General features: G+C 38.7%; 1 protein-coding gene across 1 annotated transcript in view; it reads left to right on the forward strand.

Moving 5' to 3' along the window:
* The window catches only part of IGF2R (insulin like growth factor 2 receptor), a 58,306-nt gene that overhangs the window by 22,017 nt on the left and 9,100 nt on the right, over nt 1–27,189 (forward strand). The window contains exons 12-39 of the mRNA XM_014874148.2: nt 521–661; nt 1,013–1,165; nt 2,072–2,203; nt 2,586–2,730; nt 4,830–5,007; nt 5,568–5,683; nt 6,068–6,224; nt 7,730–7,909; nt 8,950–9,051; nt 9,927–10,028; nt 10,432–10,606; nt 11,905–12,072; nt 12,682–12,825; nt 14,079–14,257; nt 14,618–14,705; nt 16,162–16,371; nt 16,733–16,863; nt 17,548–17,645; nt 18,455–18,591; nt 19,185–19,375; nt 19,912–20,038; nt 20,407–20,529; nt 21,517–21,779; nt 23,423–23,635; nt 24,586–24,735; nt 25,759–25,920; nt 26,412–26,613; nt 27,012–27,158. Coding sequence (XP_014729634.2) covers nt 521–661; nt 1,013–1,165; nt 2,072–2,203; nt 2,586–2,730; nt 4,830–5,007; nt 5,568–5,683; nt 6,068–6,224; nt 7,730–7,909; nt 8,950–9,051; nt 9,927–10,028; nt 10,432–10,606; nt 11,905–12,072; nt 12,682–12,825; nt 14,079–14,257; nt 14,618–14,705; nt 16,162–16,371; nt 16,733–16,863; nt 17,548–17,645; nt 18,455–18,591; nt 19,185–19,375; nt 19,912–20,038; nt 20,407–20,529; nt 21,517–21,779; nt 23,423–23,635; nt 24,586–24,735; nt 25,759–25,920; nt 26,412–26,613; nt 27,012–27,158 — 4,314 coding nt within the window. The remainder of the gene's footprint in view (nt 1–520; nt 662–1,012; nt 1,166–2,071; nt 2,204–2,585; nt 2,731–4,829; nt 5,008–5,567; nt 5,684–6,067; nt 6,225–7,729; nt 7,910–8,949; nt 9,052–9,926; nt 10,029–10,431; nt 10,607–11,904; nt 12,073–12,681; nt 12,826–14,078; nt 14,258–14,617; nt 14,706–16,161; nt 16,372–16,732; nt 16,864–17,547; nt 17,646–18,454; nt 18,592–19,184; nt 19,376–19,911; nt 20,039–20,406; nt 20,530–21,516; nt 21,780–23,422; nt 23,636–24,585; nt 24,736–25,758; nt 25,921–26,411; nt 26,614–27,011; nt 27,159–27,189) is intronic.

The raw sequence follows: 27,189 nt of genomic DNA on the forward strand, positions 1-27,189 counted from the left end.
GCTGTGTCCACAACTGCCTTGGTTGCTGCCATCATAATTGGCTTTAAGTCACAGAATCAGAGTTTGGGTTGGAAGGGACCATTAAAGATCATCTAGCCTGATTCCTCTGTTGTGGGTAGGCACACCTTCTCCACTAGGCCAGGTTGCTCTAAGCCCCATCCAGCCTGGCCTTGAACACTTCCAGGGAGGGGACATCCACTATCTCTCTGGGCAGCCTGTCCCAGTCAGGATCCACCATGGCTCAGCAGCTTCCACCCAGTGGCTTGTGCAAAGGGATACCTTTGGATCTATAAAAAAATGGGAGGATTTGGCAGCTATGGCTTCATGGGACAGATGCAGATGGTAATCTCACCTGGTGGAGGAATGGAGCTGAAATCAGGGCTTCTGTGTGTTGGGAGATGCTCTGAAGGCGAGGTCATCACACAGATGTGGGGTACTCTATGATAAAAGATATTTTGGCATGGAGATGCTGAAACAATTTAGCCACATGATTTGTTCTTAATGACCCTCTGTATTTCAGAGTCAGCCCAGAACTGGGAAGCTGTGGACAGTAGCTTTTCAGAGGTAGGAAGGAAACATTACTACATCAATGTCTGCCATAAAGTGTGGAAGAGAGGAGGAGCTTTCAGCTGTTCAGATGGTGCTGCTATTTGCTCTGTAGGTGAGTCAGAGGTTTTTGTTGGTGGTGTTACTGGAGTTTTTTTGGTTGTTTTTTTAAGCCTCTGAAGGCTTGGCACTTCCTGTGCAAATGGAGTTGGTTGAGTGCCTTCATTTATTCGAGAAAAGAGAAGTTAGGAGCATGTTTCTCTTGTGATCTCAGAGATGCTTGAAGAAAAAAAAAGCTGCTTGCATTCTAACTAAACAACCATAGGCTTTGTAGCGTAGTTTGACAAGGTAAAATCAAACTCCTAATGATGTTTTCTCATTAATTAGACAAGTGGAAAGTCTTAGTATCTAACAGAAGCTTCACTTCTTTTCCGAGAAACAAAAGTTCTGTATTTTGTCTTTCTAGATAAGCAAAATAACAGTAAGAATCTTGGAACATTTGTATCTTCTCCAAAAAAGGTTGGAGAAAATATTCAGCTTATCTATTCAAATGGAGACAGCTGTCCTTCTCAAGAAAAAGAAAAAATCCAAACGGTCATCACTCTAATATGCAGACCAGGTGAGAACATCCACACCCTGTTCATTGATCCAGTTAAAAAGTGAAGGTCATCGAATAAGCCCAGACATGAGTGCTAAACATTAGCCTATGCTTTTGTCTTCTGTCTCTTGCTATGCAAAAGCTTGAAGCATCAGGGTTTGTTTACTAGGATGATGGCTATGTAATTGCAGGTATTTAGTTCTGTTTAGCTTTTATGCAAGTATTCTTTAAAAACTCTTGAAATAAGTCTCTTGAAATAAGATTCTTCCAAACATGAGTAAAGTATGCTTAAGTGCTTAAAACTCCACAGATATCTGGAAGCTGTACAAAACACTTTCTTTCTCTAGATTGTCTTGATGGGAAAGAGTAGTTCTGAACTGAGATCAGATACTTTAGCCTTCTTTTCCAATAAATATGGTTTGTATCTAAACTGCTGGCAGTTTATGAAAAGCAGAAACATTTGCAGAAGTTGATATTGTTCATGTTCATTATAATAGCCTATAGTTGGTTAACTATCTTCCAGGAAAATAGAAAACCTCTGTTCCTCTACTTCAGCCTCAGGAACTTGAAACTTCAGGAGTGCTGGCTGTTAGGATTAAATTATGCACTATTTGTGAATACAGCTATTGCTTTGTAGTGAAACACTACTTTTGTATATCAAACTAGACATTTTTTTCAAATATTGTGATAGTTCTCAGGAGCAGATTGAGTCTTTCACCTTTAATTCTGGGGTAGACTTTTATTTTGGGGAGGAGGATGCAAAGACTTTGTGAAAAATAATTTTGGTTCCGTCTTCAAAGAAGACGAACTTTTAATAGTTATCTTGGTCTACTTTTGAGGAGAAAATAGTTTCTTAGGTGTAGATTCCTAGTTCCTGTTGGCAGCCTGGCTGTCCGTATGTATAACACTTTGCTTTTGTGTTACCAGGTGATCTAGAAAGTGCTCCAATCTTGATGGCCGAGCGTGAGTGTTCATATGCATTTGACTGGTATACTGCTGCTGCATGTGTCCTGTCTAAAACTGAAGGAGATGACTGTCAGGTCTCTGATCCTCAGGCAGGTATGTGTATCTGTTCAGCAAATCCAAAGGTCATGAGGATAGAACTTATGCCACAACAAGTAACTCTTTATGATACTCAAAAGCGAAGTGAATTCAACCTAATGCTAAGCACCTGCAGTTTTAAGTACATGCATATGGAAGATCAGAACAGCATGAGCTTAATACTCCCCTAGTGGACGTAGGAAAATGGATGTATTTTACTGTATTTAATCTCTGTATAAGAAACCATGCTTGTAGTTTGTCCATTTTGTTTCTGGAACAGTAATTACATAGAAAGACACTTATTTAGGGGGAGGTGAACTAGCTGTGTGACTGACTGAATCAAAACCTGAGAGAGACATTTGGACAAAATTGAACTGAAAGTTTATTCTTTCCTGATTAGGCTTCTCTTTTGATTTATCACCTCTGGCCAAGGCAAAAAGTTACTATACAGTTAATACTGTGGATTACTTGTTTCACATAAGTGTCTGTGGCAGTCTGCCTGATCACCTGTGTCACACAAAATCGGCAGCTTGCCAAGTGCAAAGGTAAGTAACTAATTCCGTTGTCTGTAAGAGAAGATCTCTCATTGCATGATGTGTTGTTGTTAGTGTGCAACAATGAACAATTTGCATGTAAAGTAATTGCTGGGCTACCTGTAATAGATTCAGGTAATTAGCATATAATTTGCAGTGATTACACTTCTGGTTGTTTCAAGCCAAATGCACGTGTATGTAATCTTTCTTACAGCTAACTTGTGAGATGGAATGTGCCCATTGCTCTCCCTTTTGTAATCCATAGGGACTGTAAACTCTAGAGTAACTGCTGTAGCTGTATTAAGGCAGCCTACAATCCAGAGGTTAAGAGTCAGCTGTATTCCAAGAGCTTGCTACACTTGGGATGAGCTGGGGCTTGCTTTAGGTAGAGGTGAAGCCCAGAGCTTGCATGTTGTGCCATATGGTCTCAGGTTGTGCCACTGGAGGTTTAGATTAGATAGTAGGAAAAGTATCTTCATGGCAAAGGTTGTCAAGCATTGAAGTAGGCTGCCCAAGGAAGTGGTGAAATTGCCATCCCTGGAAGCGTTCAGAAAATGTGTGGATATGGACTTGAGGACATGGTTTGGTAAAGATTTGGTGGTGGTGCTAAGCTGATGGTTGTAGTTGATCTGGGAAGTCTTTTTCAACCTTAACAATTTTGATCTTCCTTACTAAGTGGGCTGTTGCAGGCATAATCCTGTTGTGTACTGCTTCTCTGACAGCATAGTTGCTTTCGCCTCTTACAAACTATGTCTGAGGTAGTATCTGTGCATTTCAGGTTCCAGGTCAGCCTGCTGCCAGAGATAGGGTACAGTGTAAACACTTACAGCTGTACTTGAGCTGGCTCTGAGTTACTCTCTGTCTTAGTTTGAAAGACAGGTGTCTGCTAAGAAAGGCAGGAGCCTCTTTTTGAAATGGAGAATGTAAACCCCCTACTTCCAAATTATTATAATTTTGAAATTAAGGGGCTCTCAGGCAAAGATATGGGAATAGGAATAACAGTTCTTTACTAGGAAAATTAAAATAGAAATACAGTATTACAAAGAACAAACCCGAAAAACGCTAGCAGAGTCAGAATGCAACCTGTCACCCTGTCAGTCAGGGTGTTGGTAGCAGTCCCATTAAATGGTGACTGCAGTCCTCCTGGATGACAGATGTGGTTCAGTTGAAGCAGTGGTCCTGTAGAAGGGTGCAGTTTTCCTCTGAAGGTCCAATGATGATGTGGAAAGGTCTGATTTTTCCTCTGGGATCCAGTGGAAAAAGGCTGCCCTGATGTTCCAAATCTCAGTTTTTATCTAGGTAGGCAAGGCTTGGCTGCTCCCCCTGGCTGAGGCATTTCCCAGTGGGATGATGTAATCTTATCAGTCATTCAGTGGGACTCAATGGCCCATTAACAAATGATATCTTCCTGGAGGAAGGATGGGTTGTGGAAAAGATAAAGATGACTGCCCCACCTGGTTTTAACAGATGGCCCATTAGCAGAGAATATCTCCCATGGAGGTAAGGATCACTGCTCCACCTGGTTTCAACAGATGATGATAGAATACATAGTTTTGGTCACATCCTCTGTTGCAACCCAAGACGCTCTTCAGCCAAGGACAGTTCACTGCAGATGCTAAAAATGTTCTTCATAGGAAGATGGTCTGATAGAGTCAATGTTAAGTCCGAGTGAAGAAACATTCCTAAACCAAAGCTGATACGTAGCAGAGAGCTGTTGTGCAGTGCTAGGTTTTCACTGCCCATATGTAATCGGATGAAGCCAGTCTGACCTCAGCTGTGTCTGTCTGCAGTTTGAGTTCCGCTTTGGAGAGCGAGAACTTGATGGTATTGTCACCCTTTTAGAGAAAGGAGTATTAAAGTTTTCTAGATATCTAAGCAATATGTGAGTGACTTCCTTTCCTTTTCAAAGGAAGACATCTGTTCAGGTTTTAAATTTCCTTTTGGCAATTCTTTTTATCCTAGTTCACTGAGGTCTAATCAACCTTATTTAATTATGATGTCTTATTGTAGTATCTTGTATAAACTTACATGGTTATTATTTGTAAGACTTCTCTTAGGGACAATTAATTTTGCTTTCTGTTCACTCTCAAAACTCACTTTTTCTTTTCTAGTAACAATCAGTTTTGGAGTCTCGGACTGCCCAGTTCCAAACTTTCTTATTATGATGGCCTGATTCAGTTGACCTACAAAAATGGTACAGCATACAACAATGAGAATAAAACACAACGCTCTACCCTTATAACTTTCCTGTGCGACCATGATGCTGGAATAGGTCAGCCTGAGTATCAGGTAAGAAGTTGTATATGAAGAAAGGAAGGATCTCTATCCTAAAATACTGACAATAGCTAGTAGGTCAGTACAAGTGGAGTGTTGTGTGGAAATATCCAGTATCTATAAAGTAGACTAAAATAAATAGTTATTTCTCTTGATGTATTTGATTCTTGTTGCAGCCATAAAGCTTTCCTTGACCAGTGAACAGTAAGCTGTTTATCTGGATCCAGATTCTTACCTCACTCTCCTCTAGTCTCTCAGCCATGTAATTACTAGTGCTTTTGATCGTCTTGTATTTCTAGCTGGAAAAAACTAAACTGACTGAGAAGTATCAAATGGTAGGACTGTGTACACAGCAGACAGCAGTTTAACAGAACCAGAGCAGTTTTTTTTGACAAGAGCGTTTCTGGTGACACAGGGAATGACAAGATATATAGCAGCACAGACCAACACAAATCAGTCTGAGAAGATATATCCCAAAACCAAGGGGATAGCAAGCTTGACATATAAAGGAGTAGCTGTGAGTCACAAAGTTGTCAGTGTGGAAAGCCTCTCTGACCTATTCTGCTCATTTGTAGAAAGAAGATAACTATACCTACAACTTCAGGTGGTACACCGAACATGCTTGTCCAGAAATTCCGCTGGAATGTGTTGTAACGGATCGCAGCACTATGGACCAATATGACTTGTCAAGGTAGGAAAGTGACACATGCAGTGTAACTTAGCTATTCTCGTTTGGTGTTCTGGCTGAAGTTGGTCTCCAGTGAAGACAGCACTAGAAGCTTCACCTGTTGTGGTGATTTTGACTTGCAAGTATACTGAAATCCCTCAAGTATGCTGACTTGCCTCCTAGGATATAAGCTGACTTTTTGGGATGGTTTTGCTTATAAAAACATATTATCTTGTCAACTGTGCTCTATATCCCAGGAGTATTCTTTCTAATTGTAGCACTTTAAAATGAAAGGGAAAAGCTAGTCAGGAATGCTTTAGAGTTGCTCTGTTTCTTGAGACTGGGAAAACTATAGCGAGTGTATGAAGAATGTGTGTTCTTAGAGCAGAACTTTCTCTTTCTGCTCAGATTAGCAAAATCTGAGAAGAGAGGTGAAAACTGGTATGCCATGGATAACTCAAATGAGCGCAAGAAGTACTACATAAATGTCTGTCGACCCCTGATTGCTGTCCCAGGATGTGACCGGCGGGCATCTGTTTGTCAGATGGAATATAGGCATGTTTCTGTGAGTACCCTTTCCATCCCAGCTCAGAGCTGATTTGCCACATGAGTGAGATTGAAACAGACATGAGTGAGAGTAATAACAGTCAAGAGAATTCTGACTCCTTGTGCGGAGGGATATTCTGTGTACTGTAATGGTTGCATACCCATAGGAAAATGGTAGAGCTCCTGTCCACCTCTTCAAAGACCAAAGCCTTAATTTGTACAAGTTTACCAATATCGTGTTTGACGCTTATGATTATTTGCCCTATGTTTCAGAGGCAGACAAACTGCATCTCTTCTGTATGAATTACTGGAGTGTCAGAGACTGCTAGGAATACACTTTTTTTAGGAACAGTTTGTCCTCCTGGATATTTTGTCATGCTTCTGGCTCATTTTATATTGAACTGTGGAAAAAATTTGTTTAAAGATTTTGTTGTGCCCCTACCCTCCCTGAGCTTTCTTTGGATCTGAGGAGTGGATTAGGCAGATGTTGCCAAGCAAATTAAAAAAAAAAAAAAAAGTTGGTGTGCTAATGGGCTTCTATTTCTGTATTACGCTGAAGTATAACAATTTATCATGGAAGTGATAACAACAGACAGGCTGAATTGACCCATTGTCCACCACCTGACTTCATTGCTGCTCAGAGCTGTACAGAAAGCTTAACTAGAGGCTCACCAAACTGTCCTAACCCCTTCTATAAAACGTAGAGAACACCTTCCCTCTTTACTGTTAAAGGGGATGTGTTAGTGACTGAAGCCTGTCATTGCCACCATGGCACTTGAGAGATAATCACTGCTTGTTCCCTGTGCTTGCAATAGTCCTTGTTGTGCAAGGCTGCTTACTTTACATGTAGAGGGCTTCATTACTTCACTACTTGAGAGAGTGGAATAAAAAGCGAGCACATTGGGTCAATCTAAATGCAGAGTTGTTAAAAAAGATTTAAAAGGCAGAAGTCTGTGGACAGCTGTTTTGGAGGTATGTTCTTCAGTTTGTTGCTGCTATTGACTTCAAGTAGTTTCTTAAAACTAGGAAACACCACTTACGTTTACATGACAATGACTTTACACTTTGGTAGTAGCACCTACTGTCTTTCTAGTGCTCAGTTTCTGTTAGGGAGTTTTAGCCTTTGCTAAGCATGGCAGGTCCCTAAAGTCAATGCTGAGAACACCTAGAGGCTCAAACATACTGTTTAAGGAGCTCTACAATAAATTCTACTTATTGCAGAATACATAGGCCTCCTGGAGTTGTTAAGCTATGTAGCCTGGGAGGTGCAGCTGGGTGTTCTGAGGTACTACAAGCACCTTACTGTATTAAAAATAAAAACAAAATGAAACCATACCTGTGGTTGTGGACGTTGTCTGTTAAATATGTGAAACTTGAATACAGAATGGGAGAGAAATGTAGAGGTATCTCTATACCTTTGTTATTTTCAAGACTCTCAACCTGTGTACAAGAGTATTGTAGTAGGTATCTTCTTTTTTGTTGTATTTTTTTAAAAGTTGTTGACATGCTTTTCTTTATTTCTAGGCTTCTTATTCTGAAGTCACCTCTATTAGTAATCTTGGTGTTGCCAGCAAAGAACTGGTAATTGAAAGACCTGGACACATTTCTCTAACCTATGGAAATGGCTCTGTGTGCATCAATGCTGATGGAAAGACAACTACTTATACCACCACCATCCACTTTGTCTGTTCCAGGGGCACTCTGGTAAGGACAAATGATCTTCCAGTTATTATTTCATCATAGTAGATTTCTCATCCTATAACATGAAGCCATGTGAAGATGCATAGTGTTTAGCAAATTTGTGGCAAGGGAGACTTCTTGAGGGTTTAAAACAGAGATGTAAAAACAGAGCTGATTTAGATGCTAGAGAAGTACATGTCTGAATATTTTTTCATAAACAAGAACTAGATAAAAACTAACAGCCTTGATGAACAATATTTCAGACTAGTTCTAATTAGCATGAAAAATACATGAGTGCTTAAAACTGCAAACATTGTGGACATTCTTAAGCAGAAAAATATTGTAATGTATCCTCAGGCTTAGATTCTGCATTCTCTGTAGATTGTTGATTCTAGAATTCTTAAATCTGTAGGCTTTCGGGGATACAACTCCACATACTGAAGTTTAGACTGGTTATTAGACTGATTATTAGACTTAAACTTGTGTAGACTTGTTCTTCCTGATTTTGTGAATATGCAGGTCTTACTCTTTCCTCGCCACACAATCTTTTTTAGCCCAGGAGGTGTGGTGAAAAATTTGTGACGTGGAGCAGTTATGAACTGCTTTGCTTTTGTCTGAAAACACTGACATGGAGTATATATAATTAATATTCCTGTTATCTTGTTACCTAACCTAACAGACTTCTGTTGCTTTACTTTTGCTGTTTCGTTTTCTTTTTAAATTTATTTATGGACCCTGTATTATACCCCAAAACTCCTCAAAGCTTAGACTGAGACAAGATCTAGTTCTACATGTCTAGACTAAATATTGAATTTAATCTGAGTATTTGGATATCATAATCAGTTCTTGACTAATGCTAGGTGACATGGTAAGTGTTTAACTAGACAAAGTTTTCAGTGATGGCCTTCAGAATAAATCGGGGAGAGGGAAGTGGGGTAGGAATTGTGTGCCTTTGTAGTGAAGTCTTTTAGAAGAACCTGACAGTTTCTCTTAAGGTGGAATCTCAAACGTGACAGTGTTAGCTATAACATTTACTCTGGTCTTCCTCTGCAATCTGTTTCCAGAGTAGCAGCCCACGGTTTATAGCTATTTTGGATTGTGTGGCTACTTTCTTGTGGGAAACTGAGGCTGCTTGCCCAATCAAGGAAACAAAAGATGATTCTCAGGTGAGAAAGGAGAATGTGAATTGTATTTGTAGTCTCAACATACAATGTTTTTTTTCTAGCACTCCTGATTGCTGTGTTTAAATGGCTCTTGAAGAAAACTAACTAAAGTGGAGTCTTAAGTTGGTCATGATGTAGTCTTGTGATATCTTCTTGCGTTACTTTTGAAGTGTTTCTGAAGTGTCAAACTTCTGACCAAAGTATTCAGATGCTTTCTCTTGAGAGCAGTTTACTTGTTCTTGAATGCTTCATTTAATGTTTAATTCCCTTGCTAAATTTCTAGTAAAACTGAGTTTATATGTAAGGCTATGTATTGTCCTTGTTTTGTGCAGATCATCAGATGAGAATGTTCTTTTTTCACACTAATCCCTGAGATTAGCTCAGTTGATTGGAACATGGTGCTGATAACACCAAGGTTGAGGGTTTGATCCCAGTTCAATCCCCATACGAACCATACATTAAAGAGTTGGACTCAGTGATGCTTGTGGGTCCCTTCCAATGCAGAATACTCTGTGAAATCTACTCAGTTGCTTCTACTTTACAGGTCTCAGCATAAACACATTAGGCTGTGAATCACTGAGGCTGTGAAGACAGCCCTCAGTTAAAATTCCCTTATTCTTAGCTAATATGATTGATGCCATCTGTTAAATTCCTCTTTGGTATGCTTGTGTGGCTGATGTCAGTGGACAAAAAGAGTTGAACAAATGTGCAAAAGAATTGAATGAAGCTACTGCCAGAGCTGTTTTCTGGTGTTCTGGTATGCAGGCTAGGAATATGTCCAAATCACTGCTTTGGTTCTTGAAACGAGGTAGACGTAAAATCTAAACAGAAGAAATGCAGAAGGAGAAAATAATTGTGTTGTAATTTGTTTTCTCCAGTCCTGCTCTGTGCGAGATCCAAACACTGGCTTTTTGTTCAACCTGCAGCCATTAGCTTCTGAGGAAGGCTATACGGTTACTGGCAATGGGAAGACTTTCTCGGTAAGGATTTTGACTGTACAATCTGTTGTTTATGAGCACTGTTGTTGCATTTTTTTGTCTTGTTTTTGTCCATATCAGTGTTTTTAATGTAATCTGCATCTGTCAGTAATCCTAGGCAGTCACAAATAATATCGTAGTGGTATCTTTAGGCCAAGAATAAACTTGGCGAACCACATCCTGTACTTCTAGTGGGGACAACTTGTGGACCCTGTAATCTGAAGACTGAGGATACTCTTGCTGTATTATAGTTGAATTATAGTCTGTCATTTCCAGACTACACAACAACTGTGTTGTTTGAAATAGTTCTTGACAAGGGTTTTACTGATGTAGAAATGGCTATGTGGACCTTGTTTTTCTGATGCAGTTAATACTATGTACATTTACATGTTTTCAAAACTTCTAGCTAAACATTTGTGGACACTTGCCGTATTGTGGTCAAATCAATGGCAAAACAGCTGCTGGTTGTGAAAGAGATAATCTGACACCTGTGAGGCCACTGGAATTGGACAAAACCCTTTACCTATCCAGTGAAGGGTTTCTAACTCTTACCTACAGAGGTCCTTTTCGTGTGGAATCAGGTGAGTTCAGGAAATGCACAGTGTATTGTAAAAACTTAGTGAAAGTGGTTTTCATTCCTTCTTTTGTTCCTGTACTGAAGTCTATTCGGCTTGGTATTACTTAAACAAGCAGGCTCATATGAAAATTTTAGGAAGAAATCAAGTTATGCAGAATGGTAATGGTTCAGTTTTCGGTAATACATGTGCATTTCAAAACTCTAGGAAAGTGACTCAATACAGTATAGAGGTTTTTCCTTAGCATATGAAAAATACTGGTCCTTGCATGGAGAAATGGATAGTCAAATTGGGAAAACAAAATGACCTCAGGTTCTTTTTCTAAGTGGAGTAATAGCTTTCAGCTTCAGTTTCATGGATAATGCTCTCTAAAATTGTTTCATATCTCAAAGATCAGTTTTCAGTAAGCTTATATTCTTCTGTATGGAATTTTAAAAATTGGTGCTCTAATACTTCATTTGCACGTACTTCATGAATTGAAGTCTCTTGCAGATAAAATGAATGAAAAATGTATATCTAGTTTTTTGATATGAGATGCTCTCCAAATATACTGGAACTGAGCTTCATAGAAAGGAATATGACATCTTAACAGCAGAAGACATTGGGAAAACTGAATTTTGGATTCAGGAACCTCAAATGCTTTGGTGTACTTGTCCTCTGTACAAATTGCTGGGATGCTGTCTCTTATTTTCTCAGTTGTGACATTTCTGTACATAATATGTAACAGTGATTAAGCTCTTATGTATTTTGCTTTGAGAGATTCTACAATTTTTATAACACTACTAAGCATTTTGATGACAAATATTTCTCCCTGGCATAGTTCTGTCACTTCTTGAGGACTAAACAGAGCTTAACATATAGTGCTTTGATAGGATCAGTATTATTTGTTCTGCAGTCATTACACTGAATTTCTTACAAACAGAACCCCAAACCCAAAACGTTGTGTGATATAATTTAAAAGCTGCTGTTACCACTGGTGGTGTTTTAAAGTGTTTTGGTTTCTTCATATATGTCAAAGAACATAAGGAACAGAGGTCAGTGAAGGTAATTATGTTCTTGAACTGTATCAAGGCATTTTGGTCTCTTAATTGTAGAGGTAGTTGTGGCTGCTAGGCAATTTTTCATAACTCTCTGAAGAAGGCTTGCATATTTACAGCTAAAACCCCATAAGCAGTTAGGTAATGTTATCCTCGAAGCAGTTAGTAATAAGAAACTGTTAGAAAGTTTTGAAGTCAAGTATTAGTTTGAACTTAAATTCAAATGTTCCAAACAGAACCATCAGTAGATAAATGTTTGTTTTATAGGAACATCAGACACGTTCAGAGTGACTTTCATTTGTAATGATTCATATCCTGGAGAGCTTAAGTTTGTGCGTGAGGAAATAAACAGCATGGTGGACGTCCATAATACTTTCTTTGAGTTTCACACAGCTCTGGCTTGTGCTCCTGCTCCAGTAGATTGTCAGGTTACAGGTAAGTACCTGGAATTTGGGTGTACTCAGTCCCATGTTGGAAGGATTAACTGAACAGCCAACTTCTGCTCAATGGAGGGCTTTAAGAATACCTATTGTCAAGACATTTGTATGACTTAAAATCTTTGTAGAAGTTGTAGGGTGGAAGGAGAGGTAGGTTGTTTGAAGCAGGCTTAACTTACAAAAACAAGGAAAGAAGCTAATTTAAAACATTGTGGAATATACACGATTTACTTGATATAGATATATGATAATACTTGATATATATACAAGAATTACAAGATAATTTCTTTGAAAACATTTGATCATTATTGTGATTGGTGCTGCTTCAGCCCAGCTCTGAAGGAAATGAGTTAATTTAGTATTGACATCTGTAAAAATGCACCTGTGAATTGTGGAGAAACTACATTTAGGAAGTAACTGTTAAGGGAACTGTGTTCTGCATTTGGCATGGTGAGGTTTTTGTGGCAACAGTACATTCTCTTAGTACATATCTAATGTGATGCTGAAAATTATTTTGATTTGTGTATTCCTCAGTGAAACTGGTATTATTTAAAATCTAATTCTGCTGCAAGTATTAAGTCCTCTCAGCTTACTGCATTTCTTCCAGATGCTGCTGGCAGTGAGTATGACTTGAGTGACTTGAGCAAAGAGGGTGAGCCATGGGTTGCTATAGACACTTCAAAGGAAGCAAAAAAGCGAACGTTTTTCTTGAATGTCTGCAAGCCCTTGCCCTACGTGACTGGATGTCCTGGTAAGCCAAGTGCTTCTTAACCTGCGTCTTCTGTTGCAAGACTTTATATTCAGAATTATGTCCCTGGGTATTTTAGTAATATTTGTTGACTCCTGTCCATTTAATCGCAGAAATAGTGTAGACCTGGGTGACATATGTTGGGCGTATTAATAAACAAACTTTTACAAATTGAGAGCAGTCTTAATGCTTATCAGATCTCTTGCATTGAGATGTACATTAATGTGTTTGGGAAAATTGCGTTGAGGGAAGTATTTGCCAGGCTCTGTGATGTTATCACTGCTTTTTAAAGAAGATAGGAAAGTGTCATAGTTTAACTTCAGCCAGCAATCAGCCACATACAGCTACTTTCTCACTTCCCCACCAGCAGGATCGGGGAGAAAATTAGAAGGGTGAAGGTGAGAACTTGTGGTTTCAGGTAAAGACAATTTAATGGGCAAAGCATAAGGTGGGCATACAAGCAAAGCAAAACAAGGCATTAATTCACTGCTTCCTGTGGGCAGGCAGGTGTTCAGCCATCTCCAGGAGGGCAGGGCTGCATCACATGTAACAGTGACTTGGGAATACAAACACGATCATTCCAAATGTCCCTCCTTCCTCTTTCTTCCCCCCTACTTTATATACTGAGTATGTTGTCGTATAGTCTGGGATATCTCTTCGGTCACTTTGGGTCACCTGCCCCTGCTATGTCTCCTCCCAGCCTCCTGTTCACCCTCAACTTCCCTTGCCATGTGACAGTAGGAAAAGCAGAAAAGGCTTTGTCTCTGTATAAGCTCTGTCAGCAATAACAAAGTCTCTATATTATCAACCCTGTGTTCAGCACAAATCCAAAACACAGCCCCATACTCACCACTGTGAAGAAAATTAACTCTACCCAGCTGAAACTAGTACAGAAAGTCAAATGTTGTTGAAGCTTCCTAACTGAATGAGGCCAGAATGAGAAGCTTATGCCATGTCTTACTGCATTTCTAGCCAGTGTAATATATTTAACTCTACTGTAGTCCTTTTATGAGTCTGCAGAACCAGATAAATCAGTGCAGTGTGAAAGATTACAATACACAGGAGTAACTTGTGCTATTCCTCATAGGCTTTAGGTATACAATGTCTCTAACTAATATGTGTGTGTTGTGTTCTGCTTCAGGAGTTTGAGACAGCTTACTTTCAAGCTTTCTTCAAGCTACCTGTTATATTATTGTACAATCAATTTAACTCTAGTTGTCAAAGCTTTGAACTAAAACACAGTTCTTTTCCTGTAGGTGGTGCCATAGGATCTTGTGTGAAATACGCTGATAAAAGCAAGAACCTTGGAGTCATTCAGATAAACCCCCAGGCTGCTACTGACGGGTCTTTAAGCATTACCTACTTGAATGGTGACACATGCAAAGACAATCAGCGTTATTCTACACGTATAATCTTCCAGTGTGATCAAACAACGGTGATTTTCTGTTCTACTTGCTCTTTATGAGGATTTTAATGCTTGTGCCAAAATAGATCATGTTAACTCCTCTTAAAATTGAGAGACTGGTTCTAAAATGTAAAATGTTACATACTGGGTTTTTCCTTGTCTCTTCTTAAGAAAACTCTGTCTGTTTTACTGAACCTGTAGAACACAATAGTGAACTATCATGGAATCCTGTGAGCCACCAAAAGCAGCTCTTTGCTGAACATGAATACCGAAATTTGATAGTGGAGGCTTTAAACTGTACCAGTGCAGTAAAAAAAAAGCCATGCATGTATGTTCTGAGACTTGTAGTGTAATTATAAGTAAGCCTTTTTCAATTGGCTCTTTCTGTAGGGATCACCAGTGTTGGAGCAGGAGAATGACTGTGAGTTTGTCTTTGTTTGGAGGACCTTGGCAGCATGTCCTGTTCACAAAGCAGAAGGTAAGTATAGTTATTTGAGCTTTAAAGTATCAAACTGTACAAGTAAAAAATACTTGAATGAAACCATGTTGGTTTCTTACCTTGTGAATCTTTCTGTAAAAAGTGTTGGCTTGTAGAGGCATGTCTATTCTGAGCTTTAAACTAGCTACAAATCCTGTCTAACATTAAAAGTACAAGTTAGGATGACAGGCAAATGTACTTGCCTATCTAGGGGAAGAAGATAGAGTAATAATGCTGTTTTGAGAAAGCATTGTAGTACCTTGTTAAATCACAGACAGACTTGCTTGTAAATACTAAAGCATCAGGTTTCGCGAGAATGGAGTTGATTCTGTGCCTGGCAAGTCATTCCCTGTCCCTCACTAAAGACTGGAAGCAAGACTAAACTTGACCCTAGTTAGACAGTGGGGGAGAGGCCAGTGGGGGAGTCTCAGTTTGTATTTGACTCCAGGATGGACAACAAGAAATCAGTCTGGTACTTGATTGTCTCTTAGATGGAAGATCGAGTGTGTAGGAATCTTCTATGCCTTTGCAGGCTTTGTTTTGCAGCTCGTAGATAATTCCTTATAAAACATCTGGACTTCCTGTAAAGGCTCTATCGCAGAGGTCCTAGACATTACTGAAACTGCTGATGATCTGACATGGCATGAGGAATGTTCACAAACTACTGCTCTGTAGCACATAATTATTGTGCAGGACACTGGTGACTGAATTGTGGTTTTGAAGGGAGGAAAACTGATGTCTTTAGACTGGTACCAACTTGTATGATTGAGAAAAGCATAATGTTCAAGTGATACAATCTGATGATTTCTTTTAAAAGCTTCAGAATATTGAGCAAAGGGTCACTTTAAAACTGAGGACTTGATCAACAGCAAAGTCACTGACATATGTCAGGTAATGAGACTCATGAAATGAGAGTTTTCTTAATCCTTTTTTAATATGCATCTTTGTAGATTTGTAAGCTGGAGTAAAGATTTCCTCTGACCGATTATTTTCTTAACTCAGCAAACTTCAGAGCTGTTAAAAGAAGATATAAGACTGACATGTAGGACACCTTTTGCTTTGATCTTATGACCTTGCTATTCTTTCCAGATAATTAAGCAAGTTCTGGACTTAGTATCTCTGATTCTGTACTTAACCTTCAGCGCAGCTCAAGGAAGAACTTGAGACCACTCTGAGGCATTTTTTGAACTACAGTATGACTTTTGCATCTTGCTTTAGTGGCAGTTATAAAAGAAATGTGCCATTTATATACAGTCACACAGTTCTGTCTAGGTACTGCTGACTTCCTAAAATGAATTGCTTAGCTGAGCTAAGATGGTTCTTCAGTGTCACTGCCCTAAAGTAGCTACTAATTTTTGTGACCTTATTTGTCCAGTAAGCCTTAATTGTCCCCAGTGTATTTGGCAAAGCTGATAGATCTTAAGTTGTATTTTAAGTTCTTAACTTCTCTTTAAAGGAAATGATTGCCAGGTGAAAGATCCAAAGTACGGCCATGTTTTTAACCTGAAGCCACTTTCCAATAAAGACATCAAAGTGAGTACAGATGAGTATGACTACTACTTCAGAGTTTGTGGAGACATAACAGAACCTTGCAATACAGAGGATGGTCGCAGTGTTGCATCGTGTCAAGTAAAGAAGATGAACCGTGCTTTCAAAAAAGTAGCAGGTACTGCGCTTACCTAAACAAACCTAGGGAACAGGAAGATTAACCAGGATGTAATAGAAGAATGGTTCTTGCTAATCTAGTACATCTAATGAGATAAAGCAGCTCACTGCTTTTGCTCAATGTGCAGATAAAACGTCATACGTGTTGTTACCTTGACACTCAATTATGAATGAGCTCAGCCTTACTGTGGGGGAGTAGCAGTCCCTAAATAACTGCACTGCAAGTTTTAGAGGAAAATTGAGGCCAGTCTATTCTTTAATTGTGCATTTTGTTGCTGCTTGTTGTGGTCCTGTTGTCAGAGGCATTACTGCAGTTGCGTGTTTACTGTAGCTCTTAACTTTTCTCAACTCTTTATTTCCAGGCTTACGTACAGACAAACTGACTTTTAAAAATGGTTTAATAATGATTAATTACACCAGTGGAGAAAAATGTCATAAAATATATGAACGATCAACTGCTATATTATTCTATTGTGACAAGACTACATCTGAGGTTAGTTTCAAAACATGCTTCCTGTACATACTGTCTTCCAGAGTTGCCCTCTTTTTTGACGTATGGAAGGTTAAGGTGAAGAACATGAACATGCCTAATCATTTACAGATTAGGCAAGTGATTCAAAGGTCTGTGAGGGGACAAAAAAAGGAGAATGTTTTGAATCTACTGTTTATGAATGGTACCTTTACCATTGCTCAGGAGGATCAGTGCATGTTGTTCCTTTAAGGGACGTCTGTCATTACCAAAGCTCTTAGAGAAGTTGGGAAGGGATGCTCCCAAAAATAACAGCTTTTTCTTTGTAAGAAATAAAAGGTAGAAGGTTGAATGTGCAGGAAAGCAGGTATTGCATGGCCAGATTAAAATAAGCTGGTTTACTCGCTTTTATTATCTGTCTGTATTTGTGCTTCCCTTAGTGTTCTTAAACAATGATGTCTAGAATTACTTTTGCTCTTCTTATTTCATCGGGGAGGCAGCAATTCCTAATGGCTGCCCTTCTATCAGAAGTGTGCATGTGGATAAACTCAGTTTTGGAGAAGCCATGCTTTTTAGCTGGTCAGAGGCATAGTGTGGCTCTAAAATAATGTGTATGTTCCAGGGTCTTTCTGAAGCACGACTGAGACATTTCATAATTTCAATGTGCTAAATGAGAAAGCAAATTAATTTTGTATTGTGTTCTTTCAGCCTGTATTTTTGAAGGAAACTCCGGACTGCACCTACATGTTTGAATGGCATACTCAGTATGCTTGCCCACCCATTAAATCTACTGAATGCTCCTACAAGTAAGTTGTTTCCACGAAATTAAAATGGAGCTGTATGTTAGAGAGACAAATACAACCTTCTTGCAGTTCAGTGCAACAACACTGCCCCTTTAGCTATTTTGTTTTGACTAGCTACTGTAGCATTCAATGCCAATGCATATTATTTTAAATAAATTTTGCAATTTGTGTTTCTGAAAATTAATTTCATGGGGAAAAAAAGCCTCAACTCTGAGATTCTTGTGGGGAATAATAAAAGGGAACTGTTTGGAATGTATTTATTGGTGGTTGAATGCAGAGTATGCTAGGTTGTTGCAAGTGTCTAGTTGTTATTTAACAACAGCTAATTTGAATAAGATTACAGCTGGCTGTTTGGAACTTCATCAAGCAGTGTTTCAGGAAAAATGTCATTTATGTCTGTCATAACAATTAACTCATTAAGTTTGGATGTGGGGTCAAATGTGACTAATATTTGGCCCAGAATTTGAACAGCTGACCTCATTATAGGTCTCTACCCTAAGGTAAAACAATGCACTGTAAATGTGTGTGTGCTTACCATACATTGAAAGCCAACATGCTTGAATTAAAAGTTGAAATTACTCTTGCATTGGCTGAGAGCTGTGTGCATGTGGACAGTTTCTGTGGGGATAGCTGGTGCAGTGATATACCCCTCTATTGGATACGAAGTTTCTGGGGACCACTGCATCTGATGCAAACTCCTTTTCCAGTGAAATACTCTGCTTAGAGTTCTCAGGCTAAAATTACAGTAGTAACTTAAGAATTGCAACTTTAAAATGCTTAATTATTTTACATGCCTTTAATCTTTTGTACAGGGATGATGAAGGAAGGTTCTATGACTTTTCATCCCTGACACGACATAGAGAGAACTGGGAGGCCATTGCTATATCTGCTACTACCCAGAAATACTACATTAATGTCTGCAAGCCCTTAGTGCCGTACGGTTCTACACGTAAGTGAAAATACAAATATATTCTTCCTATAGCTAAGGAAGGCAAGTGGTAGGACAGTACTACTGGTGGCTGTTCTGAGTGAAATAAATCACAAAGCAAAGTATGTGGAGACAGTGTTGTGATTTTAGCACCAGAGGGAAAGGTAAATTATGAGCCTGATTTCCATCTGCTTAGTGGGTGAGATTCACTAGCAGCTCTTCTCTCAATAACTTTGTCATTCTCGCTCTTCTACCCTTATCCAAAGTTTGCTATAGCTCTTAAAGATGAAAATAATCAGTTCAGAATTTCCCTATGGCATCTTCTGACTCTGTTTCATACAGTGCAAGGCCATAAACTGTAGCCTTCCACTCTGTAGTAGTCTACTTCCCCTGTGGTAGCTACCACTATTTATTGCATGACCTTAAATGACGTAAGACAATTGCTGCTAGTTGTGATTTTTGGGGAAAATACACCCCAATGAGTATGGTTTGGACAATGACTTGGAGATAGATCAGCAATGATATACCTGAAAGTAGAGTCGTGGACTTTTATTCCAGGCAAGTACACCTTAGTAACTTTCGGAGTAATAATGCAGTTTTTGTTATCTGTATAGGTTCCTGCCCTTCTGATGCTGCTGCCTCCCTTGTTGAGGGTACAAAATGTACCAGTCTTGGGGAAGTGGCTGACGGTCCTCGTTGGGAGAATGTCACTTTTGTCCTGAAATACATTAATGGAGATCAGTGTCCAGATAAAATTCGGAAGAAAACAACAATATTGCGCCTCAAGTGTGATGAAAACAGAATTGTAAGTGGCTTCCTTCTGCTGGGATTTTATGTGTTCATTCAAGCAGAAGGATGTAAATGTATTTGAAATTTAGATGCTGAGCAATTTCTAAGAGGTCATTTTTACACTGTTAGCACAAATTCTGTCATCTGTAATAGCTTCAAATCATCTGCTTACGTCTTGAAGATGAATGTAGTGCAGTTTGGGAGATGTTTCAAGTAGTGAATAATGCTGTTGGCTCTTAACTCTTGCACATCTGTATGCATTGCCACTAAGTACTCCTCCATTTAATGAGAATTGAATCACCTTTTGGATTTTCTCTTTTCTAGGCTACCTTTAGCTCTCCTCTCATTAATTTTATTCCTCCTGATAATGATTATGTATTGTTGTGTATTTAAAATAATCAGTTAAATACTCTGTCCTTGGATTTAATTCACTGGACCATGATGATCTGTCAGGCTTTAGGACTGGTGTTTGAATTGAGCTCAGCTACAGGCTGCAGGGATAAATCTGTTGGCATGGAATCTTACACTGTCACTCCACTGTTTTGTATTTAGGAATCAAAGCCAGAACTTATAACTGCTATTGAAGATTGTGAATATACCTTCTTATGGTTCACTGCTGCTGCATGTCCTCTTAAAAGCAATGTGCAAAATGACTGTCGAGTAACCAATCCTGCAACAGGTAAGGAAGAGGCCTCAGGATTTTGTATATGGAAGAGGCTATTGGAAGCAGCACTACTGTGTTTGTGTTCTTGAGGGATTTTGTTAGAAAAGGGCAGTGTGACACATCCTCTGGATAGTGACTAACAAGCTTACTGAGGGTAGAAATCTCTTGTACTGTAATACATGGAACATAAATAGTTGATAGTTCAAAACTAGTTTTTCCCCTGTTAATGTGAATAAGTAACTAATTGCCTTTCTAAGCTAGCAGGACAATAGGGTCTGGTTAACCTTCCTACTAAATTAAGTTATTGAAAACTTGTAATACAAAGAAATGTCTTGATTTTGAATCTGAAAAAGAGATTAAATTGTTCCCTGATCTCTCTGTAGGCCACCTCTTTGATTTGACATCATTAAAGCGAGAGTCTGGCTATACCATCAGTGATTCACACAACAGAATAATTGAGTTGAATGTTTGTGCTGAAGCTAAAAGTTCATGTGCTAATGGAGCTGGTAAGCAACTTATCCTCTCTGGTACTGTAATCATTGACTATTAGGTAACCAAAAGAAATGCTTATGCTCGAGTTTACTATAAAATGTGATGTTTTACTGCAAATGCAGGAGGAGTGAAGGGAACAGCTGGTGGCTGTACTAACCCAGAAAAGAACGCAAAACTGTTTTAAGAAATAAGGCCATATATTTTTACCCAACACCGTTTACATGGGCTCACTTCAAGTCCCAGTCCCTTTAGTTCCTAATGAATGGGTATGTTTTTGAACATGAGGGCAGGAATATAGGTGCTTCTACTTACATGTCTTTAATGCTGCTAAGATGGAGACATTGCAGTCTTCCAGTTAGAGTGAACTTTATAGTGATGCTGTAATGCATCTGCACTGGGCTTTACGTCTGCACTTCAAACCTTTGCCAGTCCTCTTTCTAGCTTTCTGTTCTGGGTGCTTCTGAAACATCAGTAGAAGTTAACTTTATGCTTAATTAATTGGTTTTAGAGCTGCTTAATTGCAGGTTGAATTACTAACTTGTCTGTTAAATTGAATATGAAATAATACTTAAACATTAGATGCTAGAATGGGAGTATTGCTTGTCATGAAAATTATTTTTGTGGAGTTAGGAGAAAATATTGAATTGATTTGGTTTCTAAGAGGCATCTTAATAAAATTATATGTAATCTGTCTGATACTTCTTGTTAATTGCTTGGTTTTCAGAGAAGTGACAACCAAACACTGCTCTGTGGCTGCTTAAGCATGTACAGGTGCAGTACATTCAGCTGGTTGATGAAGTAATAAAAGCAATATTTGGTCTTTGTATCAGTGCAGTTCAGCTCAGTTTAATGGCAACTCCAGATGGTGTGGCAAAGCCCTTCTTTCTTAGGAAAATTTAAGTTACGCTAAAATCTAAAGTTTCCTGTTCTTTATGTTGTTGTGCAGTTTTTCAGGGCAGTTGCATCAGACTTGATTCCAAATTTTTCTTTTTTCACTTTAGCTGTCTGCATCACTGGTGGCCAAAATCCAGTTAATGCTGGAAAACAGAGTAAAACTTTAAGTTATGAAGATCAGGTGTTAAAGCTTGTCTATGAAGATGGAGATCCTTGCCCTGCAGACCCTGCACTGAAGCATAAAAGCTATTTTAGCTTTGTATGCAAGTCTGATGCTGGAGACGAGAGCCGGCCTGTTTTAGTGTCTTTTGATGAGCAGTCATGCATTAGTTACTTCTCTTGGCATACTTCCTTGGCTTGTGAAGAAGAGGTAAGAATTACTTTTGCAGAAAAAACTGGAGGGGTTTAAAATTTCTGAGGGGAGTTAAATATAATAGTGGTATATTTTAAATTCCTTGGGGGAAAGGTTTCTTCCTGTAGTAGAGAGCTCAAATTCCTATAGGAGTTCTTGAATGCTTTCTGTACTGACATTTTCAGCTGGGGTGAGCAAGACTTGACTGAGTCCCACTTTGCGTGTTGAGCCAAGTTAAAACTTCTAACACTTGACAATAACCCCTTTGTGGACCCTCCTTAGCTGCTTCTCTGTACAGTTCAAATGGAAGCCATGAGGGTGTCATGTTAGGAAGTGATGGTGAAGATCTGCCAGTGCAGCAGGCCAGCAGAGCTGAGGTTGACTTGAGGATGCATAGTATCTCTGTGCATGGGGATAGTCTTTGTTTCTAGGCAGGTGACTAGAGGCCAGACAAGTGCATGAATCAGTTTGCTCAGTGTAAAACCCAATAAACCTTGATAGTGTGAATGTAGAATCTGCTTCTGATGTACAACACGTGCTGTAACAGCATAATCTGGTCAGTTTAGTTGAACTGGTGCTCCAGACAATTCTTTGAGGTAGTCTTCAGTTAATTTTATCTACTTAAAAATGACTAGTAGTGGGTGGGTGCATGGAGTAAAAGGCAGCACTAGGAATAGAAGGCTAAATGAACTGTTGGATGAATTTAGATGCTTTCTTAAAATCTGAATGTTTTCTTTTGTGAATCTGCCTAATCATTCCTTTTGCTGCTTTGATTGCCTCTAGTGTGACCATCATTCTCTGCAACAAGTTGTTTTTCCTTCTCATCACTGTTTCTACAATACTAGAATAGCTCTCACTTCCATTTAGGGAAGCATCTTCCAATTTTCCTTTCCCCAGCAGGAACTCTCACATCCTCTCCTTCAGCTACACACAGTTCTGGTTTCCCTTTCGGTAACATGTACCATGCTGCAATACAAATCAACTATACCAAACTCCACTGTGATTTCTAGCCTGTTATTTCTATTTGGGGATCCCTAGTGCACTTCTGATCCCTTTTTTCACAGTGACCCAAGCTATTTCAGTGTAATGATAATCTAGTTAGCAAAAATTATTATTTGTCCTCAAATTTAATGGTATTTTTGTTAGTTGCTCCTTTTCCAATATCTAAACAAGAATAGATTTCTCAAATCCAATTACTCCAATTAGGTTTATGCATGTTTAGAGTACGTGATATTGGTTCTGAGGAAAGTTAGTATTCAAGCTATCAACTTGCAATACACTAACTTCACATTGTTATAATGTTGTTATAACTAAGCTTGTTTGTTGGAGGTGGTGGACATGAGGAGAGGAAAGCATGGGGCCTGATCTTATGAAGTCATAGTGACTATGTATGGTGGAGTACGTGTGCCAGAGCTTTGTTTTGGTGTTGTTCAGACAGGGACTCCATTCCATAAGAATGTTTAAATGATCAAGGTTTTTCGTATGCTGCTTGTAGATGCTTAGTCTCTATAGACAAGCAAAAATTATAACAAATGCTGCTTTACTTACATTTGAAACTTTTAAATGTAGCCATTCTTCTGGTCCCAAGAAGGATAATATGTTTGTCAATTAATCAAAGCAAGTAATAAAAGAATAAAAGTAATAAATGTACCTTCTTGTAGGTGAAGTGCTCAGTAACGAGCGACAGTTCCATTATTGACCTCTCTCCTCTGATCCATCGCACTGGGTATTATGAGGCATTTGTGGATGAAGATACTACAGATGTTTCTCCAGACTTCTACATTAACATCTGTGAGCCTCTCAATCCTATCAAAGATGTCAATTGCCCACCTGGGGCAGCTGTTTGCATGGTTCCTGTTAATGAATCGCCAATAGTAAGTACTATGCCAGGAATCACTGAAATGTGCATTTCCCTAATAGTTTAATATAGTATTCCTGCTTAGAGACCCAGTTTGAGCCAGAGGCTTGACCATTTGAGACCCAATTTAAACCAGTGGATTAAAGAAATGGAATACAGAATTAAAATCTCCTCTGCAAAGTTCCCTTTTATTGCTTTTCCCTATGAAGAAGTATTTTCCTGTACTGAACCGCAGTGATATTTTTTGGATGTCAGAAGATTCAATACCGTGATAAATATAAAAATTGCTGCAGAGAATTTTTTTCATGTAATGAAAAAAAAATCGTGTGCTAAAGTGCTGTGTGCCAAATACGTACATTGGGAAACAGCATGTCTTAGCCTTTCTGTGGCTTAATTGATCTTGTGATAGCCTGTTGCAATTGGAAGCAGTCAGGATGCTAGTATGCTTCCAAGTGCACTTAAGTCTTTCATGTAAGAACTTGACAGCTACGTAAATAGCTAGCCTGTTCAAGAGGACTGACTAACTTCTCTGTGTTGTTACCTTGGGAGATCTAGGCTTTTGAGGACTTGTTTGTGAGCTCTAGAAGACAGACATAAAAAGCTGTGATTGTTTTCTATGAATTTCCATATTCATCTAGGCACCTTACTCCATTGTCAATGCTATTTTTAAGTGATGTGCTGGGAATTTGGCACATTGATGTAAAGAAGAATCTGCCTCTAAGAGGCAGAAACTCCCTGGGTTTTGTTAAGCTTAGTCAAAAACTGTTTTGAGTGGCTCAACTTGTGTTTTGTTAGGATTGAAATGTAGTGGCTGTTCTTTGAGTATAGAATGCAATTTTCAAAAGTGCAGTAATTGTGCTCCCATGTAAACCAAACAGATGAATCTGAATTCATTGGAATCTTTGGGCTGATCTGGAATCTAGGTATGTCTTATAATTCTATTAATACAAATTTTTGCTTGTGTAGGATATTGGTCATGTTACTGAACCTCCCCAGTTCAATAAAGCAGTAAATGAAGTTTACATCACTTACAACAGCACTACTCCTTGTCAGATAAGCAATGGATTGAACTATACTTCTGTTATTGTATTTCACTGCAGCCAAGGAACTAGTCTGGTAAGACATCTATTAAACTTACCTTGACATTGGAGTGTAATGGAAAGTGGGTAGTAACCAGTGTTAGCTTTAAGTCAAAGGTTTGTTTCTATAATGTATGGATGGACTTGCTTCAATAAGTATCATATTTGTATTCTTGACTGACCAAAATTTATTGATTGCATGAACTTTAAGCTTGAGAGCAGCAGTTTCTGATATTTTCAAGGATTGGATGGCACAGAAGTAATGTAATGATAACTTATTGCTGACATTAAATTTAATGCTGTATTGCACCTTGTTTAGGTCCTAAAGTTTTTACTTGTACCTCAAGCTAACACAAGAAGTAGTGTAATTGTTCAGTACAGGTGTTACTGCAAAGTGTTCTCCCTATGCTGTAACCTTTTCCATAATCACACACAACTTTAAAAGTTTGCATTTAGTTGCTTACGTTTTTATTTTGTGTCAACACCTGAACACTAAATTGAGTTTGCATGGTGATGTGAATCTAACATTTCTTGATTTTTTTTTTTTAATGCTTCAACAAACTGTAGAGAAGCACTTAGATCTGTTTGTCAAACTAGAGCTTGCTGAAGATCTTGAAACCGTTTTCCATCAACATAGGGCATGAGCTGAAACTTGATACAGCTCAGAATATTACATAGACCATACTAATACTTTAGCTTAAAACATTATAAAGTAAACAGTATTCTCTCTAAACCTTAACTCAGTGAAATTTCTTAATGCCCTCTGTTATCAAGAAGCACAGCTCTTACACTTTTGCTGCTTGCAACTGAGCTGAACATCAGAATCTCAACCTAATTAAGAAGAAAGCTTGTGTATCTTGATTGTGTTCTAGGTAGAATACACTTCCCTTTCAAGTTTGTTTTTTTTTTTGTACTGGTTATAATACGGTGCTTGTCCTACAGTCAATGAAGTCTAGCCATGGTAGTAACTGAGGTTAACTACTGGGGACAGGGGAAAGTGCAGAGAGAACAACAAACTCTCAGAAAATTAAATGTATCTTCCTGTGTTCTTTGGTAACAGGGTAAGCCAAAGATGATAAGGAGAATTGACTGCACGTTTGTGTTTGAGTGGGAAACTCCACTTGTGTGTCCTGATAAAGTAAAAACTTTAGGCTGCTCTGTGATTGATGAACAGCTACACTATACGTTTAACCTGACCAGCCTTTCTGGAAGATCATTCGAGGTAATGCGTTCTTGTGATTGACATTTATTTATTTATTTATAATTGCTTATTGCTATAAAAGTTTTAAAACTGCAGGAAGGGTTTCTTTTAAGCGTTCTGTGTGAGAAAAAAGGCTGAAACATGCTGTGGTCAGTATCGATACTTGTTTGGCTTCTGACAGAGGGAATAATATTAGAGGATATAACATTTTAATGTTTTTGAGAGTAAAGTTGTTAGTGGACACAGTGATAGGTAAAGGAATGAGAAATCTTCACCTTTGACAGAATCTTGAATGAAAAAGGTCTGCTGAACATATTTTATCTGTGGTCCTGTGTGCTTTCTCTGCAGTTTTGTCATATTAAGGAAGACCAGACGTGCAAAATTAGTTCTTTTCCTCCTGCATTATGTATGTGCTGTCTGAGACATGGTTTATGAAACACTTGTGTGGGTTTTTTTTTTTTTTTAAAGTATTGACTCTAGACTTGCTGTGATGCTTCTGATTATCTACACAGGTATTTTCTGGATCCAACAAATACCACATTGGTGTGTGCAGTGTAGGCTTGCCCCAGGGAAAATGCAGAGATGGGGCAGTGTGTCTGGCATCTAAAAGTGGCATGTCATCCTTTGGAAACATAAAGGAAATGAGAATGGAGTATAGCCACCAGGATGAAACAGTCATCTTGCAATATACAGGAGGTGATCCCTGCCCTCCAGGTGAGATTGGAACAGACCCACTCTTTATGATCAAAATTTGTCAGGATATTTTTCCCTTAAAATATGAGGTTTTGTTTTAACAGGAAAAAGCAATATAGATTTTACATATAGCAATAGAAGCATGTAGCTTTGTTAAATCACAAGCGTCATACTAATCTACAACTTCTACTTGTATCTCCCTGGAAGACACAGTGCAGCTTTTCTGTAGGGATCACTGTAGCTAATTGAGTGCTACATCTGGTTTTCTAACTGGCTTGAAATGCAATGTTTCAGTATTTCTGTTGTCTGCCGCTGGCCTTTCTTTAGTATTGAAGTACAGGCTTTGAATAAGGTTCCCAATAGGGATGTGCCTCTTATTCTACTGCTTGTAGTTACAAGATTATACGTTTCCTTCTCAGTGACTGAAAATGGACAGCTCTGTGTGTTCCCCTTCAAGTACAAAGGGAAGACCTATGAGCAATGTATTACAGAGGGGAAGAATCAGTCATGGTGTGCTACAACTGAAAACTACCAGGGAGATGAAAAGCGGGGATTCTGTAGTAGCAGTAAGTACTTCCTATACTTTATGTACAAGGG

The sequence above is a fragment of the Sturnus vulgaris genome, chromosome 3 (assembly GCF_052056855.1).
Source record: "Sturnus vulgaris isolate bStuVul1 chromosome 3, bStuVul1.hap1, whole genome shotgun sequence".
In the NCBI taxonomy this organism is placed as follows: domain Eukaryota; kingdom Metazoa; phylum Chordata; class Aves; order Passeriformes; family Sturnidae; genus Sturnus; species Sturnus vulgaris.